General features: G+C 39.6%; 1 protein-coding gene across 6 annotated transcripts in view; it reads left to right on the top strand.

Annotated features, from left to right (window-relative positions):
• Polk (DNA polymerase kappa) overlaps positions 1-8,019 on the top strand; it is a 60,931-nt gene extending 52,912 nt beyond the window's left edge. For 3 of the 6 annotated variants that reach the window (XM_028871681.2, XM_028871679.2, XM_028871683.1), the window contains 6 exons: positions 678-710; positions 2,167-2,263; positions 3,881-4,052; positions 5,886-6,800; positions 7,706-7,742; positions 7,917-8,019. In XM_028871681.2, coding sequence (XP_028727514.1) covers positions 678-710; positions 2,167-2,263; positions 3,881-4,052; positions 5,886-6,800; positions 7,706-7,742; positions 7,917-8,001 — 1,339 coding nt within the window. In that variant the 3' untranslated portion in view covers positions 8,002-8,019. Of the gene's footprint in view, positions 1-677; positions 711-2,166; positions 2,264-3,880; positions 4,053-5,885; positions 6,801-7,649; positions 7,743-7,916 lie in introns of all 6 variants that reach the window. The other 3 variants (XM_028871682.2, XM_028871680.2, XM_037209487.1) reach the window with 2 other exon arrangements.
• Positions 8,020-16,257: the final 8,238 nt, after the last annotated feature.

The raw sequence follows: 16,257 nt of genomic DNA on the forward strand, positions 1-16,257 counted from the left end.
GCATCCTGTGCCAAAGTCTGACAGACTTGAATGATGGATGACATGTGGGGAGGAGTTGATGTGCCAGCCCCCAAATGAAACAGCGTTGACTTTTGTGACATGTGCATGGATCCTGTGGCCAGGAACTGTTATGCTGCTGCTTCCTATTTATTTTCATAAGTTTGGTATCCAGACTTTTAATAGAAGCAGGTTAGATACCTATTTCCAAATACTTTCCTATCATAAATATAGACTTGATCCATGACACATGAAATCAAAGTATCTTATCTATTTATGTCTTAGTGACAGTTTCATTTTTAGATTTAAAAGAAAGCCTCATTGTTTTTTGTAAGATATAAATGTTTCTAAACAAAGTATTTAAAGAGGATGTTAGGGGACTGGAGAGATGGCTCAGCAGTTAAAAGCACTGGCTGCCTTCCAGAGGACCCAGTTTTGATTCCTAGCACCCATGTGGTGGCTCACAAATGGTGGTTCCATTTTCAGGGGTACAGCACTCTCTTCTGACCTCTGTGAGCACTGAACATGCATGGTGCACAGACAGACATACCAGCAGAACACCCACATACATAAGATTAATTAATTAAAAGGAATACATTAACTTCTCTTATTGACCAAAAGGAACTCAGTTTTTGGAGAAAGAAATAAAGTCTTTTTTTTTTTTTTTTTCCTCATTTCAGGGATGGAGAAAGGAAAAGTATGAGTGTTGAAAGGTAATATTTGTTCTTTTATGTTAAATAAAAATAAAGATAATGACCTATGATTCAATGTGTGTTAAACTGTTTCAAGTTCATGTAGTGTAAAGCATCACTACAATAAAAAAAGCTTCACAGTTTGGGCAGCTTATACTCCTGAAGTAAACACCTCAGTAAGCTCAGTGCAGTATCTTTGGTCGCTCTACTCACAGTAGAACAACATGGTTGGCATTTCTGTTTTTTAATACAGATGTTACTCCTGTTTGGTGAAAACTGGGCATTTTAGGATTTCTAATCTTCTTTATAAGAACAATTAAATGTTTACCTGAGAATCATAAAACATTACAGTGGGAGTTCTAAGAACTTCCGATATTGGTCAAATGAGCAGAGGTTTCAGTTACATGTTGAGCATTCCGTATTGAAACAATTTCTAAATTCTGAAATGGTCCAAATCCAAGACTTCCTGGTGCTATCAGGATGCTATCACACATGAAAAACTTTGCCCCTCATTTTATGTGGTGGGTTGAAGTCAAAACAGAGATTGTTAGAACACTGTGCACAAGTACCTTCAGGCTCTGTATATAAGGTGTATATGAAACTAATGAATTTTGTTCTTAAACCTGGGTTCCATCTGAGGACATCTCACCATACACAAACATATTATAAAATAAAATTATTTAAAAAAAGCAACCCAAATCCAAATCTTCCTTCTTGAGTTAAGTGTTTCAGATAAAGAATCGAGCCTGAAGTAATATTGGTAAAGGAAAGCTTAGAGATTGTCTAGTTTTGTGGGGCTTAGAATCTTGTTTGGAGTCACATGAAATCTTAATGGAATTTTGTTTAGGGGAAAATGTGTCCACTTTAAAAGTCCCTCAATTAGTTCTTCAAAACATCAAAACTATTGAGACATTTAAGAATCACTGACTGGTTCCTTTCTTTTTGAAAACTCACTGTGGGTTTAAAAAAAATGCATTAAGATATCAAATTTAGTATGGGACTAGGGGAGGAAGGTCCCAGTTCATAATCACATATAAGTGCTAGCTTCTCTGATATGTAAAGAACTCATAATGAGAAAGCACCAATATGTCAGTTGAAAAATGAATGAAGAACTGAGCATGGTACACACACCTTTTAACCCTAGTTCTAGGGAGGCTAAGACAGGCTGACCTCTATGAGTTCGAGGCCAGCCTGGTCTACAGAGTGAGTGCTAGACTCACTCCAGGGCTACAAAGTGAGATCACGTCTAAAAAAGGAGAAAGCATAAAATTGTGTGTTTTGCTGATCAGTGTACCTATCTAAATGCTTTTGATCATTTTTGTAGAATATAGGTATTTTTACTTAGTTATGCGTTAGTTGATGTGAAAACTTTAATTTGTACTGAAGAAAATACAACGCTAGGCTATTTGAATGTACTCTTACCAAATTATTCAGCTATAGTTTACATTGTGCACCAAAATCCTTCTTGTCTCTCTAGGACGTTTAGTGAAATAAGTCACACAGAAGAACAGTTCAGCTTATGCCAAGAGCTGTGCACTGAACTTGCTCGTGATCTCCAGAAGGAAGGACTGAAGGTACTGGATTTTTACGGGATGATTCCAGTTCTTAGCTTTTTTCATTCTAGGATACTACTCTAGGTCAAGAGACCACATATTTATTAACTCGGATACAAATAAAATAGAATATTCCTATCCTCAGCAATCAGAAACCAAGTCGAGCCTGACCTGTGTGAGGTCTGTGATGAAAACATAGTATGAAGGACACCTTGTGACACTGGAATGGTTCCAGGGTGATAAGGGCAGCTTTGTGCCCTTAACACTCTGAGTTACGTGCCAGATCAGACCTGAACGGCAGAGGGAAGGGTTAGTCCACAACTGTCTCCTCCTATCGTAAATCCTTTCCCAATCACCTTGGTGACTTTGCTCACGGTGACAGTGACCTTCTGGAACAGGCACTGTGTTTTCCGGGGCTCCAATCCCGGTTCACACGTTGAGAACAGAAGTCTGGAATGAACTGACTATTAGCTGTGTATTCTTCCTTCAGAGCAGTCCACGGTTAGTGTTTTCTCAATCCTCTCAAACCAGGCTTGGCTTATAAAGAGTGTAATACAAAAGTGTTGGGAAGGTAGTGCAAAAAAAATGGAGTATTTGAGGAGCATTTTTATTTCTAGCTCAAGCGTAAAATAGTTCTTTTTGAGAAGTTTTAAAATACACTTTTAATTTTAGAATCATTTCAGATTTCTAAGACTGTTTCCAAAAGAACACAGCGATTTCCGTTATACCTCTCACTTATTTGCCTCAATTGTTGACATCTTATAGATTGTTGTCACACTGGAAGAGTGACTTTAGCACTTGCTGTTAACCCAGCTGCAGACTGCATCTGGATTACTCTTGTCTTTAACTAACCCCTCTCCAGGGAACGGTGTGGTGACGAGTGTCCTGTCTCCCTAGTTCGGTTGTGAGTTTGTTAGCCTTTCCCTCCTCTTTATAAAATCCCGTCTTGAGAGCCACTGGCCATATACCCTACCAAATGCCACTGTCTCGCTTGTCCTGTGTTGTGGGTCATAGGTGTTGAGAAGAATACCACTAAGGTGAAGTGGCCTTCCCATCATTTCCTGTCTCAGTCATCGCCTGGGTTAGGGAATGTTCGATAGGTTTCTCTAGCTAAAGTTACTGGCTCTGAAAGAGTCAGGAAATGAGTCAGAAACCTGAACTTGCCTCAAGTGGGACAGCCGCCCATTACTTTAACCCCCCAGGAAATACTAAACCGTCACCAGGCCTCTCCAACTGACACCTCATGTCCTTCAGACACTAGCTGTAAAGAGGATTCTTACAGACTCTGGCATGTGGTAGTCATGCACTAAGTGTTGAGTTATTCATTCCCCTTGGCTTTCAATACTGAATTAACCTAGGGAGATGTACAATAAATGTAAAGGTGATTGGTTAACTTTGCCCTTCATATAAAAGCATCTTTTAATTGGTTGAGGAAGGGACTAGTAATTATTCACTAAGTGATATTTTTCAGACACTGATCTTAATTATGACCATTTACATGACCATGTTTTATAAACAGCTGATTACACTTGCATATTTATATGTATAGGCAGCCTTCCTAAACTTTTTGAACCTGTAATCAACTTTTTTTCTACAAGTTCTGGAACCTTCCTCAGTAATGTGCTACATGTGTTATAGGGGAGAACTGTTACCATTAAGCTGAAGAACGTGAATTTTGAAGTAAAAACTCGTGCATCTACAGTTCCGTCTGCTCTTTCTACTGCAGAAGAAATATTTGCCATTGCTAAGGAACTGCTAAGGACAGAAGTTAACGCCGGTTCTCCACATCCCCTGAGGTTAAGGTTAATGGGTAGGCCTCTCACTCTCCTCTCTCTTTCTTGTTTTTCCCTTATATGTTTAATGATCCTCCCTTTAAAAAAAAAAAGTCAGCTTGGGAGATCTTTTTCCTCCCATTTATTTCTTAAACCTATTTAAGAACTTTTTACTCTGCTGCTCTACATTGTAATCCCTAGAACTGGATGCATGGACAGAAGGTGACTAATTCTGTCTGGACCAATGGAAGTTGTTCTCATCCTTTTTTCTAAAGTCCTTGAGGCAAGGTGTTTCCAAATTCAAAAATTAACAGATTTGAGAAACAAATCCAGGGCATTTAAATTATATTCTGTAATGCTCTGTTGGGAATCCAGTACATCATGACATGATGAAACACATGGATATTTCTGTCACTAAACAACAACAATAAACTTATTATTTAGATTGTAAGGACATCATGTAAGATAACATCATGCCAATTTAGGCTTTGTGCTACAATTTCAGAAGTTTTGGATTTCAGAATTACAGATCAAGATTATGACACTGCCAGTCACTACCTGTTGGAAACAAACTAGAAAGCCAGCTTCCAAGTGAACTGTAAAGTTGCTAAGAGTGGATCATTGATCTTACTTTCACACTTGAGAGATAGTGTACAATGAAACCACTGATAAGTATGTTAAAAAGAACCAAATAGCCAGGCAATGATGGCGCACACCTTTAATGCCAGCACTCGGGAGGCAGAGGCAGGCAGATCTCTGTGAGTTCCAGGCCAGCCCGGTCTACAGAGCGAGTTTCCAGGACAGCCAGTGCTATGCAAAAAAAAAACCTGTCTCGAAAAAACAATAATAATAATAATAATAAAATAAAATAAAAAGCCAAAGAGCAAGAATCTGTAGCAACTTCATTCATAATTGCAAAACTTAGAAGCTAGCTAGGTATATGTAAGTGGATTGATAAACTGTGTATGTCCAGACAGTGGGATAGTGTTCAGTGTATAAATGAGCTACAAAAGCACAAGAAGGAAACTTAAGTAAATATTGCTAAGTGAAAGAAGTCAGACTCCAGCTATATGGCATCTTGAGAAAGGCAAAACCTTGGAGACAGGAAAGGAAAAAGACAATATTGCCCAAGGGGAAAGATGAATAGAGAAAGCAGAGGAATTTTAGGCTAGTGAAACAACTGTGTGTGGTTCTATAATGGTGAATTCATGGCTTTATAGCTACATCTAGACTCAGCGTGAACACTCCTGAGAGTAAATCCTCAGGTGAACTATAGACTTGGGGTGACAGTGCTGGGTCAGTGCATGTGTGGGGGGTACCGGATGTTGTGGGTGAGTGACAGCAGAGGGCATACAGGAATTCTCTGTTCAATGGTTGTAAAAATGAAACACTCCTTAAGAAGTGAAGTCTATTGAAAAAATCAGAGCTGAAGAGTCTCTGTAGTTGACTTCAATTAATTACTCTTTAATGGCATTATGTGTGAAACATTATTGAAAGTTCTATGTAATCACGCCAACTCCAATAGATTTTTAACATTCACTGATTTTACCCAATTTTATAAATCAAAGTAAGTTCTTCATAATACCAGCTCTGAAAAAGTGTTCTTTAATTTGGAAAATACTTGTCTGGGAATGTGGCTAAGTGGTAAATTATATGCCTAACATATAAAGATGTACATATGTGTCCAAACCTTAGCATTTGAAAAATATGTATGCCTGGGTGTGTGTGTCCATCTCCAGAGGTACTTGTTTCTCTCTGCTTACCTTTTGTGTTTGTGTCATAATAGTACTACGTTAAATGTTTTATTTTGTTTGTATTGGGGGTGAATGTCTTAATAAAATTCAAAAGTAACTGGTTTTGATTTCACTTAGGTGTTCGGATGTCCACTTTTTCCAACGAAGATGACAAGAAGCACCAACAGAGGAGCATTATTGGCTTCTTACAGGCTGGACAGCAAGCTCTGTCATCTCCTGGGTGTAGTCTAGACAAAACTGACAAAACTGAGTTTGTAAAGCCTTTAGAAATGTCTCCTAAGAAGAGTTTCTTTGATAAAAAGCGATCAGAAAGGATCTCGAACCATCAAGACTCACCCAGATGTGAAATTGTGGATCAGCAAGCTTTACAGCCCTCACAGCCATCCCAAGCTTTAAAGAAGATGAGCGAGAATTTGGAAGCATCGGAGAATTCAAATAACTGTCAGACGTTTACATGTCCAGTTTGCTTCAGGGATCAAGAAGGCATCAGTCTGGAAGCCTTTAATGAACATGTAGATGCATGTCTTGATGGGCCATCAGCCAGTGAGAACTCAGAAATGCCCTCCTTCTCACATGCTTCCTCAGCAAAGACTGGTCAGAAGGAATATGCACACCCTTCTGTTACACTGTGTGAGAAACAGGATCATGAAGATGGAGAGATCACTTCAGCAGATGGTGTGGATCTCGTAGAGACTGAAGACAGCTCGTTGAAAGCAGCAAGTATGGACACTTTAGGAAGTAATCACAGCAAAGGGGAATATCCTGACATTCCAAACCAGTCTTGTCCTAGTTCATTGGCAGATGAAGCTGTCAGAATATTAAGTAAGCAAGAATCCATCCAGCCCTATACAGATGAGGTAGTAACAGGACAAGCTCTAGTTTGTCCTGTTTGTAACCAAGAACAAAAGACTTCTGATCTTACCCTCTTCAATGTACATGTGGATATTTGCTTAAATAAAGGCATTATCCAAGAACTGAGGAATAAGGACATTAATTCAGTCAACCAACCCAAAGAAAGCTCCAGAAATACTGGTAAGCATGTGGTTATTAAGAGGAATGGGGGGTGGGGGCAGTAGTTCTTGCTAGTCTTGCATAGAACCCCATAGAACCCTGGGGTTGGTCCCCAGCACCCACATGGTGGCTCACAACCATCTGTAACTCCAGTTCCAGGGGTTCCAGTGCCCTTTTTTGGCCTCAATAGGTACCAGGCACATACACAGACATACATGTAGGCAAAACACCAATGCATATAAAATTAAATTACAAAAAATAAGAGGAATGTGATTTTCTAGGGATATGTCTTATGAAAATTACTGAAACTGTTAAATTTGAAATACATACTATTAGAGGGTGGCTTGTGTTTGCTCTCACTGAGGAAATATTAGTTGCCTTACCATGGCTAAAAATAACTTAAACCGAGCTTTTGAATTTAGGGAAAATTCCAGGTTAGTTTTGAAATCAAGTTTAATGCCAGTAGAACTGGTGAACTGTAAGCAAACGATGCTACCAGATTAACCTGGATACTACCAGATTAACCTGTGGTACTACCAGATTAACCTGTGGTACTACCAGATTAACCTGTGAGGCCGGCAGTACAGCTCAAGGGTATCGGTGCTCGATAACAAGCTTTCTAACACGGGCTTGCTCTCTGGACCACATGATGGAAGGGAAGAACTAACTTCCAAAAGTTGTCCATTCACTTCCATACTTGTGCACTTGTGTGTGTAAGCACACACACACACACACACACACACACACACACACACACACACACACACACGGAAGTACTAATTTAATTAATTAACATTCTTAAAAATTAGTTTGGGATATGTATAATATTATCATCAATCTGTCAGTTTTATCTCCTTAATTTTTTTGAAGCTTTTCAATTATCTTATCCTTTTCCTCATGGAATTTCTTGGCTCTTCTTTGCCCAGCAGACAGACTTCAGAAGGCTGCAAGAAGGACAAAAAGGTATGGCTGACTCGAACTTCAGTAAAGATAGCCACAAACTCATGTTTTACTCTTGAGTTTTAGGGGCTAAACTTTGCTTTTAACTAACCAAGTAACATTTTAAGAACTGTTTTTGCAAAATTATTTTCAAGTATTTCCTTCTCCATAGAAATTGTGTTTTCTTTCTCGTTCCAGGCCGGGACTGAAGACAAAGTGTTCCACGTCAAAGAAAACAAAACCTCCAAGTCCCAGACACACCCTGGATATATTTTTTAAATGAACTTTGACCATTTTATCAATAATTTTTATTGAAATTTTAGTTTTATAATCATTGTATTTATTCTTCCTCATTTTAAATTTATTCATTTAGGGAAGACAAATGCAATAATACCTCCCTGTATGACCTTTTTTAAGAATGAAGACTATATATTAACTTATTTCTTTATATTTCCTTTAATAACCTTAAAAATTTCATTTCCAGTGTATATATCAGTTGGAAATTAGTCATGTTAGAGACAGCATTAAAACAGAAGCAAAAGGGGAGGTCAGAAGATGATGTGTTGTTTAATAATGAATATAAAATACTTACAAGGACTCTGAGTCATGTGTGTTAGTTTCAGCAGGAGCATCTTAGTGTTTGGCCACTGTGTTACCATTGGATGCTGCTGTACTTGCTCTTGTGTCTTTAAGTGATCTGTGAACATTTGTAGTTAAATTTAACCATGAGATCTATGAAGAATATTTTAATAGAAATAGCATGGGTACATGTGTTACCTTCAGGAAAGTAATGCACAGTACTATCTGTGTTAGAAGGACTTGTTCAAACTATTGTTAATTGTTTTTCCTTACTTATAATTCCTTTATCTTTTAAATAAGCACTTGGCTCACATAAAGAAATATTTAGTCTATAATTCAGAATTTTTTTTGTTTTTGTTTTTGTTTTTTTTTGTTTTTCAAGACAGGGTTTCTCTGTGTAGCTTTGCGCCTTTCCTGGGACTCACTTGGTAGTCCAGGCTGGCCTCGAACTCACAGAGATTCGCCTGCCTCTGCCTCCCGAGTGCTGGGATTAAAGGCGTGCGCCACCACCGCCCGGCCAGAATTGTTTTTTTAACTCAGTACTTTAAATGGCAGTATTTCATTTTTTGGTAATTATGTTTGACTTTCTACAAATTTGTGGTAAACAAGATAAGTTATGTATTCACTGATTTTCATTCTACTCTTTAAGAGAAAATATGCAGCTCAGAAGATAAATGCACTGACCTCAGGTGCATGCCTGTCACATCTTTGTTAATATTTGTGAAAGAAGAAAGATTTGCAACAGTTAAGGAATTGCTTCAAACATGGTGCCACCCACAAGTTCTTATCAAAAAGCCTTTTTTGCTACTGCTTTAAGAACTTAATCTTGCTGGGGCGGTGGTGGCACACACCTTTAATCCCAGCACTCAGGAGACAGAGGCAGGTGAATCTCTTGAGTTCAAGGCCAGCCTGGTCTACAGAGCAAGTTCTAGGGCAGCCAGGGCTACACAGAGAAACTCTGTCTAGAAAAACCCAAAAAGAAAAAAAAAGAACTGAATCTTTTTTCTTATAGTTTGGTCTTTGGATATTTTAGTGCATTTAGAGTAGACAGAAATGTTTGAGGGATAGCTTTTCCTGCAGACTTTACAAAGCCCTTGCCACAGTCGTAACCTGACTTCATTACTAGCCAATTTAAAGATGGGCTACAAGCCTGTTGATGTGCCAGTCCCTTGCCTGATACTGTACACTGGGACAGTTCCAGAGCTGTGGTGTTTGGGTTATTGATTGTGACTTACTTATGTAAATTATTTATAAAATTAAATTCAGTGAACTGATTTAATGTATTGAAAAATAGAGATTACTGTATTTATTGTTTTCTCCCATCTGAAGTTTATTTTTACTGTTTTCCACATTAAATAATAAATTATTTTCATATAGATGCTCCATTTAATTGAAAGCCATCATATATAATATTTAATAATTTAAAATAAAATTTTAAAAGCTTTTTTGAGAATTTCTTATATGTATAATGTATTCACATCATTTTCTTCTCTTACTCTTTCTCTTCTAACTTCTCCCATGTCCCCCTCAGTCCCTCTCAAATTCATGACCTCTTTTTAAGTTATTATTGTCACATATAGGTGTGTGTGTGTGTGTATGTTACATGTATATAACGTGATGAGTCCATTTAGTATAGCTCATATGTATGTGTATCTAGGACTGACTACTTGGGACTGAATAACTCACCAGGGATTCTCCCTCTCTCAGCACCCATTAATTACCTGTGGCTGTTCATCTAGGAGTGGAGCCTTGTGAGACCTCCCCCATCCGCGCTGGTGTGTCTAACTAGTGCTGTCATTGTGTGGGTCCTGTTTAAGTGTCTGTATGGCTGAGGTTTTGTGGGTATAGCTTCCTTGTCATATACAGAAGACATTGTCAGCAGACATCCCGGCCCTCTGGCTCCTACGGGCTTGCCACCCCATCTTCCACAGGGTTCCCTGAGCCTTAGGTGCAGGAACGGTGGTGTAGGTGCATAGTCAGGGTGGTATGTTCCCTTCTCAGCAGGAGAAACCAGGGCCTCTTAGAGAAATGGCTGCTTTCTCACCAGAAGACTCCTAGGCCAGCAAGTTTTGTCTTGGCCTCTCCAGCCCCATGCAAGTTCCACATCTTTCACATTCCTTTGTGTGTCTTCCCAACTTTAACTCATACCTCAAATTAGTTTCACCATTCAGACTATCCTCTTCCACAGGCTGTCTGCCACCTGGTTGCCCATAGACTGGTGCCTCTGCACTTCCGGGTCACAGTTCATCTTCAAGGAAAGACCAGGCAGGAAGCCAGGCAGCACTGTAGGGGAACACCATTGTTGACTTGCTCTCTGCTTGCTCCCTTCCCAGATTGCTCTACTTGCCCAATCTTTCTCTCTGATAATGTCATCTGTTTTCTCTGTCTGGACTTCTCCCAGGTCCTTCATTATCTATTTTGTCTCTTGTATATCCAGCACCTTTTTTTAAGTTTTTGAAGCATTTTTAGAAAGCATCATGAAACTTAGAAGGCATAATAAATGAGAACCCATAACCTTAGAGAGTCAAGTCATGGAAGAACATGTTTGCAACACATGTTCCAAGTATTGGTATTGGGGGAGCTAGTATCTGGAATATTAAATTGATTCCTAATTGAGACTCAGGAAGAACAATAGTCAATATAAAGTGATACAAAAGACTTCAAATGGCAATTCACATGAAAGAAAACAGTCATAACCATACTAGTCATCTGGACAGGAAACATTAAACTACAAAGAGGTATTACATCCCTACTGTGTTAGCAAGAAGAAACAATTCGATGTTGCTAAGTTTAGAAATGATTTGAACCCTCACTTTGAGAATAATCACTTTGGCAAAGAATTCAGTTTTTAGTCAGTTTAGCAGATGAAATGAGTAAAAAGTAGAAAGAAGTAAAAATGAAACCTCATATGGTCAGCGTGTTTGCCTACAGTACTTTTCTAAGAGAAAGTATATTTTTAGCTCACTTGCCTGAATTTTAAATAAATCTACATTTTTTTTCAGAGTTCAAAAATGTCATGTCTGTAAAATCAATACTATTTCTATAAATCAGCAGTGACCAATTGGAAAATAGAATAAAAATAATCTTGTTTGTCATGGGGATCTCTGAGGTACCTCAGGAGGAAAAATGTTTAAAGATGTGGAAACTAGAGAATTGGAAGATGAATAAATAAATAATGTTATTCATGAATAAGAAGAATGACTATTTAAAACTAAGCCCCCTTCACCATTTATACTATTAAGAATAATAATGTTCAAAACCCCTTAGAAATTGGTAGATAGAGCAAAATAAAAAGAGGCATGGTGGCACACACCTTTAATGCCAGCATTCAGGGGGCAGAGTCAAGAAGATCTCAACTTCAAGGCCAGCCTCGTTGGCATAGTAAGACCCTGTCTCAAGAAAAGAAAGATAAGTAGATACTAAATTTTATGTAGCAATTAATAAAGTATTACCAGCGTTTGTAATGGGAGGGGTGTTTTCAATAATCTGGTGTGAAAAGTGTTGGTTGTTAAAGATACGGTTCTTCTGTGGTTAATAACTCAGAGAGAAAAATTAAATTTTATCGCAACCTAGCTGTGCTGGGAGTCCCTAGGCTCCCCTCAAGTCTGATTATTTGCAAGAAAGACTAACAGAACTGAGAAAAACTGAAGAACCCAGGATTACAGTTTGTAAGAGTAAAACTATATAAATCAAAATAAGCAAAGAGGCTAGATGTGGCTCAGAAGTAGCATGCTTTTCTATATATGCAAGACCCTCGGTTTGATACGCCGCATGGCATGGGGGTGGGATCAGCAAAGCCTCGTGCTCCCAGGGGAGGCATACAAAGTATACACAATTCTCCCACAAGCTCTATATGGCAGTACATGCAAAATAGCACCAACCAAGACTCCTTGCCCAACCCTTGAAGTCTGGGCAGGCATTTCTGTCATCCCAACTGACCTTAGCTTTACACCTTCCAGAGAGCTTACTGGTCCAAGGTCTCAGTCTTCAAAAAGCATGCATTTCAGCATAAACAGGTTGACAATATAAGCTATCTCTAAAAACGAATACAATGTGGCCCAAAGCTGTGGACATGAAGCACTCTTCAGGGTAACAGCATTACCCTTATCAGGCTGGTAAAGGCCAAGGGCTCCGAGGCTGGTTCTGAAGAGAGGGGTCTTTCTTTGCAAAATGTGGGAGTTGAGCAACCTGAACCTGTCAGGTTAACCCTCACAGTTGGCTTGCAAAATAAATGTCAATCAGAACTGTATTTGAATAAAGAATAAAAAGATATGGATCTTAGGGTGACATTTCTTTTCCTGCTGTTTTTTTTTTTTTTTTTTTTAAATGCAGGAAAAAAAATCTCAAATTCTTAACATGTTGAGGGAGTCTCAGATAAGGAGTCTGACCTGTTCGTTTGTGGCATATCATTATTAGTATGCACAGCAAGTAATATAAACAGGCCTAGTGTTTCATGTCAGTCCAACCAGCTCTTCAATGAAAGACAAAGATGTCTCTCTTACTATGTCCTATTGTTCCGATAATTTATGGCTAGACATCTTACTTCAGTCCTCTCTGACAATAGAAAGGAAGCATTATGAGAAGTTATTTGTAAATACAGGCCATTCTCTCAGAAGCTTTAGATTCAACCTCAGCATGGAATGGTAAGGTCCAGGAGCCTACCAAAGAGTGATCCTGAAGAGACAGAAGTTTCCACACTGACATGGTAGGAGTCGTGTTGCTGAGTTAAAGAAGGAACTTCACGCTAAGAGAATGTATTCAATACCCAGTGTGAGAACACTGGAGCTAAAAGGCAAGAGACACATACCAGTTGACTCTTCTATGGTTCTCATTTTAGATGTCGTTATTCATCATTGTTCTGTGTGATCTCATCCCCCTTATTTCTGCCTCTGCTTCTGTCGACCCCAAATGTGTTACCGAATTCCATTTGCCCTTATAGAGCATTTTGGGAAGATCCATTTCTTTCCTTCTATGAAGCTTTACTAGTTGCCTAGATGCTGACATTCCAGCTGCTTCCTCGGCTTCCCCTGTCAATTTGAATGCCTTTTCAAAGACTGATCATAAAGTGTTTTCAAAATATCATGTTGAGTGGCTTTTTTTTTCCCAAGCTGTTAATGTTCCAAGTTTGAGAGGAATGGTTAAGGAGGAGTTAATGACTTTCTGTGTATGAAACCTGTGTTGCAAGTATTCCCATCTAAGCACAAACTGTGTAACATTAACCAGTCCAAATTCCTGGAAACGAAAGAGCTCTTGATAACAAATATACGGCCTTGGAGCAGTGTTGATCACGCACTTCTTATACTGGCCACACAGAAAACCACAGCAAATAATAAATACTTCAGGATCTTCATGGAGAAAGGAGAACACCAAACAATGACCAGTCCCGGAAGGAAGGGCATCCTTTCCTGAAGGGGCCTTTGGGCCTATTGAAAAGTGTTTCCACGTGGTTGGGGAGGGTCATATTCTGGACACACAGCAGCAGAGCACAAACCAGAAGGACAACTCTTCATCTCTACAGCGACTGCTAATCAGTCACTACTCTGTGATCGTAGGCTGGTAGAAATGTGGTGCTCTTTCTCATGTATCTCTGAATGTCAAGTGTGATGGCCCGGCGTGGTGTTAATGGTCATTGGTTAGTGAGCAGAAGCAAATGCACAGCACCCCAAGAGGAACCCACTTGAGTCCGGCGGAGCATCTCACGTTCTCACTCTTGCAACACACACCCTCGTAGCAAGGTATAGATGTATGATTGAAGGTTAGCCAGTGGGCTGTGTGAGGAAGCATTGTGCAATGAGCTAGAACTTGCCTCTTTTGGAAGTTCTAGCATCCTCTCTGGCTTCCTATTTCTCCCCTCTGCCCCACTTCCTGGAAGCAGACGCAGCTTCGTTACACCTGAGTTGCGGGTACACCTGGGAACAGCGGAGTAACAGGCTGGAGGGGCTGGCTCGGGAGAACTTTGAGACTAGAGTTAGCCTGGCAGCCCTGGCCTACATGCTTCCAGACTTTCTTAAGACATTTTTGTTCACAAGACTGAAGAATCAGCCTCAGGCGACAGTGAGGGAAGGAGTCTTAATAGTTAAATATGTGAAGTGGGACTCTAGAGAGACAGCATCTGACCAGAGAATAAAGGAATCAATAAATACTGCTGCTGCTGCTGCTGCTGCTCTTCCTCCTCCTTCCTCTTCTTTTTTCTCCTTCTCCTCCTCCAACTCCTCCTTCTTCCTTTTCCTTCCTCCTCCTCTTCCTCCTCCTCTTCTTTCTTAAGAATCCTTAAAGGCCTGGACTTAAATTTATTGCAAATTTGAACATACCCAGGCATGTCCAGACCTTTTGAGATCGAAATACCATGTTAGCTTCAAAGTGCACACTTAAGAATTATGCCATCAAGGCTGCAAAGATGTGCTAGCGGATAAAGTGTTTGCAAGGAAAGTGTGAGGAGTGGACTTGGGTCCTCAGAATGCACGCCAATGTCAGATAGGACTGGTAGCCTACCTATAATTCCAGCCTCAGAAGTCGTACCCAGGAGCTCCACTTGAGCAAACTGACTGGCAAGTCTAGCGATATCCTGTGAGTCTAGAGTTTGAGAGACCTGCCTCAGTGAATATGGTGGGAAAGCAATCCAGGATAATTCCCAGCATCAACTTCAGCCTCCACATGCACGTAACATATGGGAAAAACTTGTACATGCACGTGAACACACACCACATGCTTGAAAATGAAAAAAAAAAAACAATCAAAATTGTTTCAAATTTCGAAACATTTTAAGTATGTTTGTGGTTTTGGGCTAGGACACATTCATTCATAGCTGTTCTTAGCCACATGGCGCCTGCCCGGCCAACCTTCTGTTGGGAGAGAAATGAACAATTTCAGGACTGAACACTGGCAACTGTTCCCTGGCTGAACTATGTTCCATATTTATTTGACAAATTGGTCTCAAGCCTGGTACTATGGTAAGGCATTGGAGATATAGCAGGGGGAAGGCCTGAGAAACCTCCTGTCTTTGTGATGTTTAATGTTAGACACACACTAAACAATACCTGTTATACCCGACAACTACCGTGGAGGAAAGAACAGCCAAAGGAAATGAGAGTGTGGAAGAGGGTGTCCATAAGACTTTAGGATAGAGTGATCAGAGTAGATTCCTTGAGGAAGCGACAGCCTGAGCTTTAATTATGAATGATGAAATCATTGAAAATGGGGATGAGGAAAAGAGGGTTCTGGGGAGAGAGAATTGGAAATAGAATACCCTGCAGCAGAAGATACCAAAGGAGCAACGAGAAAGGGAAGTGTTCCCCTGGCAAGGTACCCTATTGTGGACTATTAGTTGAAGATATGTTACATTTGTTTATGCTGTGGAATATTTAGTGATGCAAAGATGTGTTGCATTCTTTTGTGTTGCATTTGTTTAACTCTGTGAAGCTGTGTTACTTTGCGTGCTTAAAACACCTGATTGATCTAGTAAAGAGCTGAATGGCCAGTAGCTAGGCAGGAGAAAGGATAGGTGGGGATGCCAGGCAGAGAGAATAAATAGCAGGAGAAATCTGGGAAGAGAGGATAGAGGAAAAAAAGAGAGGAGGAAAGGAGGACTCCAGGGGTCAGCCACCTCACTTTACAGCCAGCCATGGAGTAAGAAGTAAAGAAAGGTATATAGAATAGAGAAAGATAAAAGACCAAAGGCAAAAGGTAGATAGGATAATTTAAGAAAAGCTGGCTAGAAACAAGCCAAGCTAAGGCCAGACATTTATAAGTAAGAATAAGACTACCTGTGATTTATTTGGGAGCTGGGTGGCAGGCCCCCAAAAAGAGCCAAAAAAGTAAAAACAAAAACCAACTACAGCAGCCTACTCATTAGCACACTGAGATAATTCATTTGCTCTTTGAAAAAAAAAAACAAAAACAAAAAAAAATCAAACCAAAACTTCCCTCTTGTCTAAACTCTCAAGAGAATCAAGAAGTAAAG

Source organism: Peromyscus leucopus, chromosome 11 (assembly GCF_004664715.2).
Source record: "Peromyscus leucopus breed LL Stock chromosome 11, UCI_PerLeu_2.1, whole genome shotgun sequence".
NCBI lineage: Eukaryota > Metazoa > Chordata > Mammalia > Rodentia > Cricetidae > Peromyscus > Peromyscus leucopus.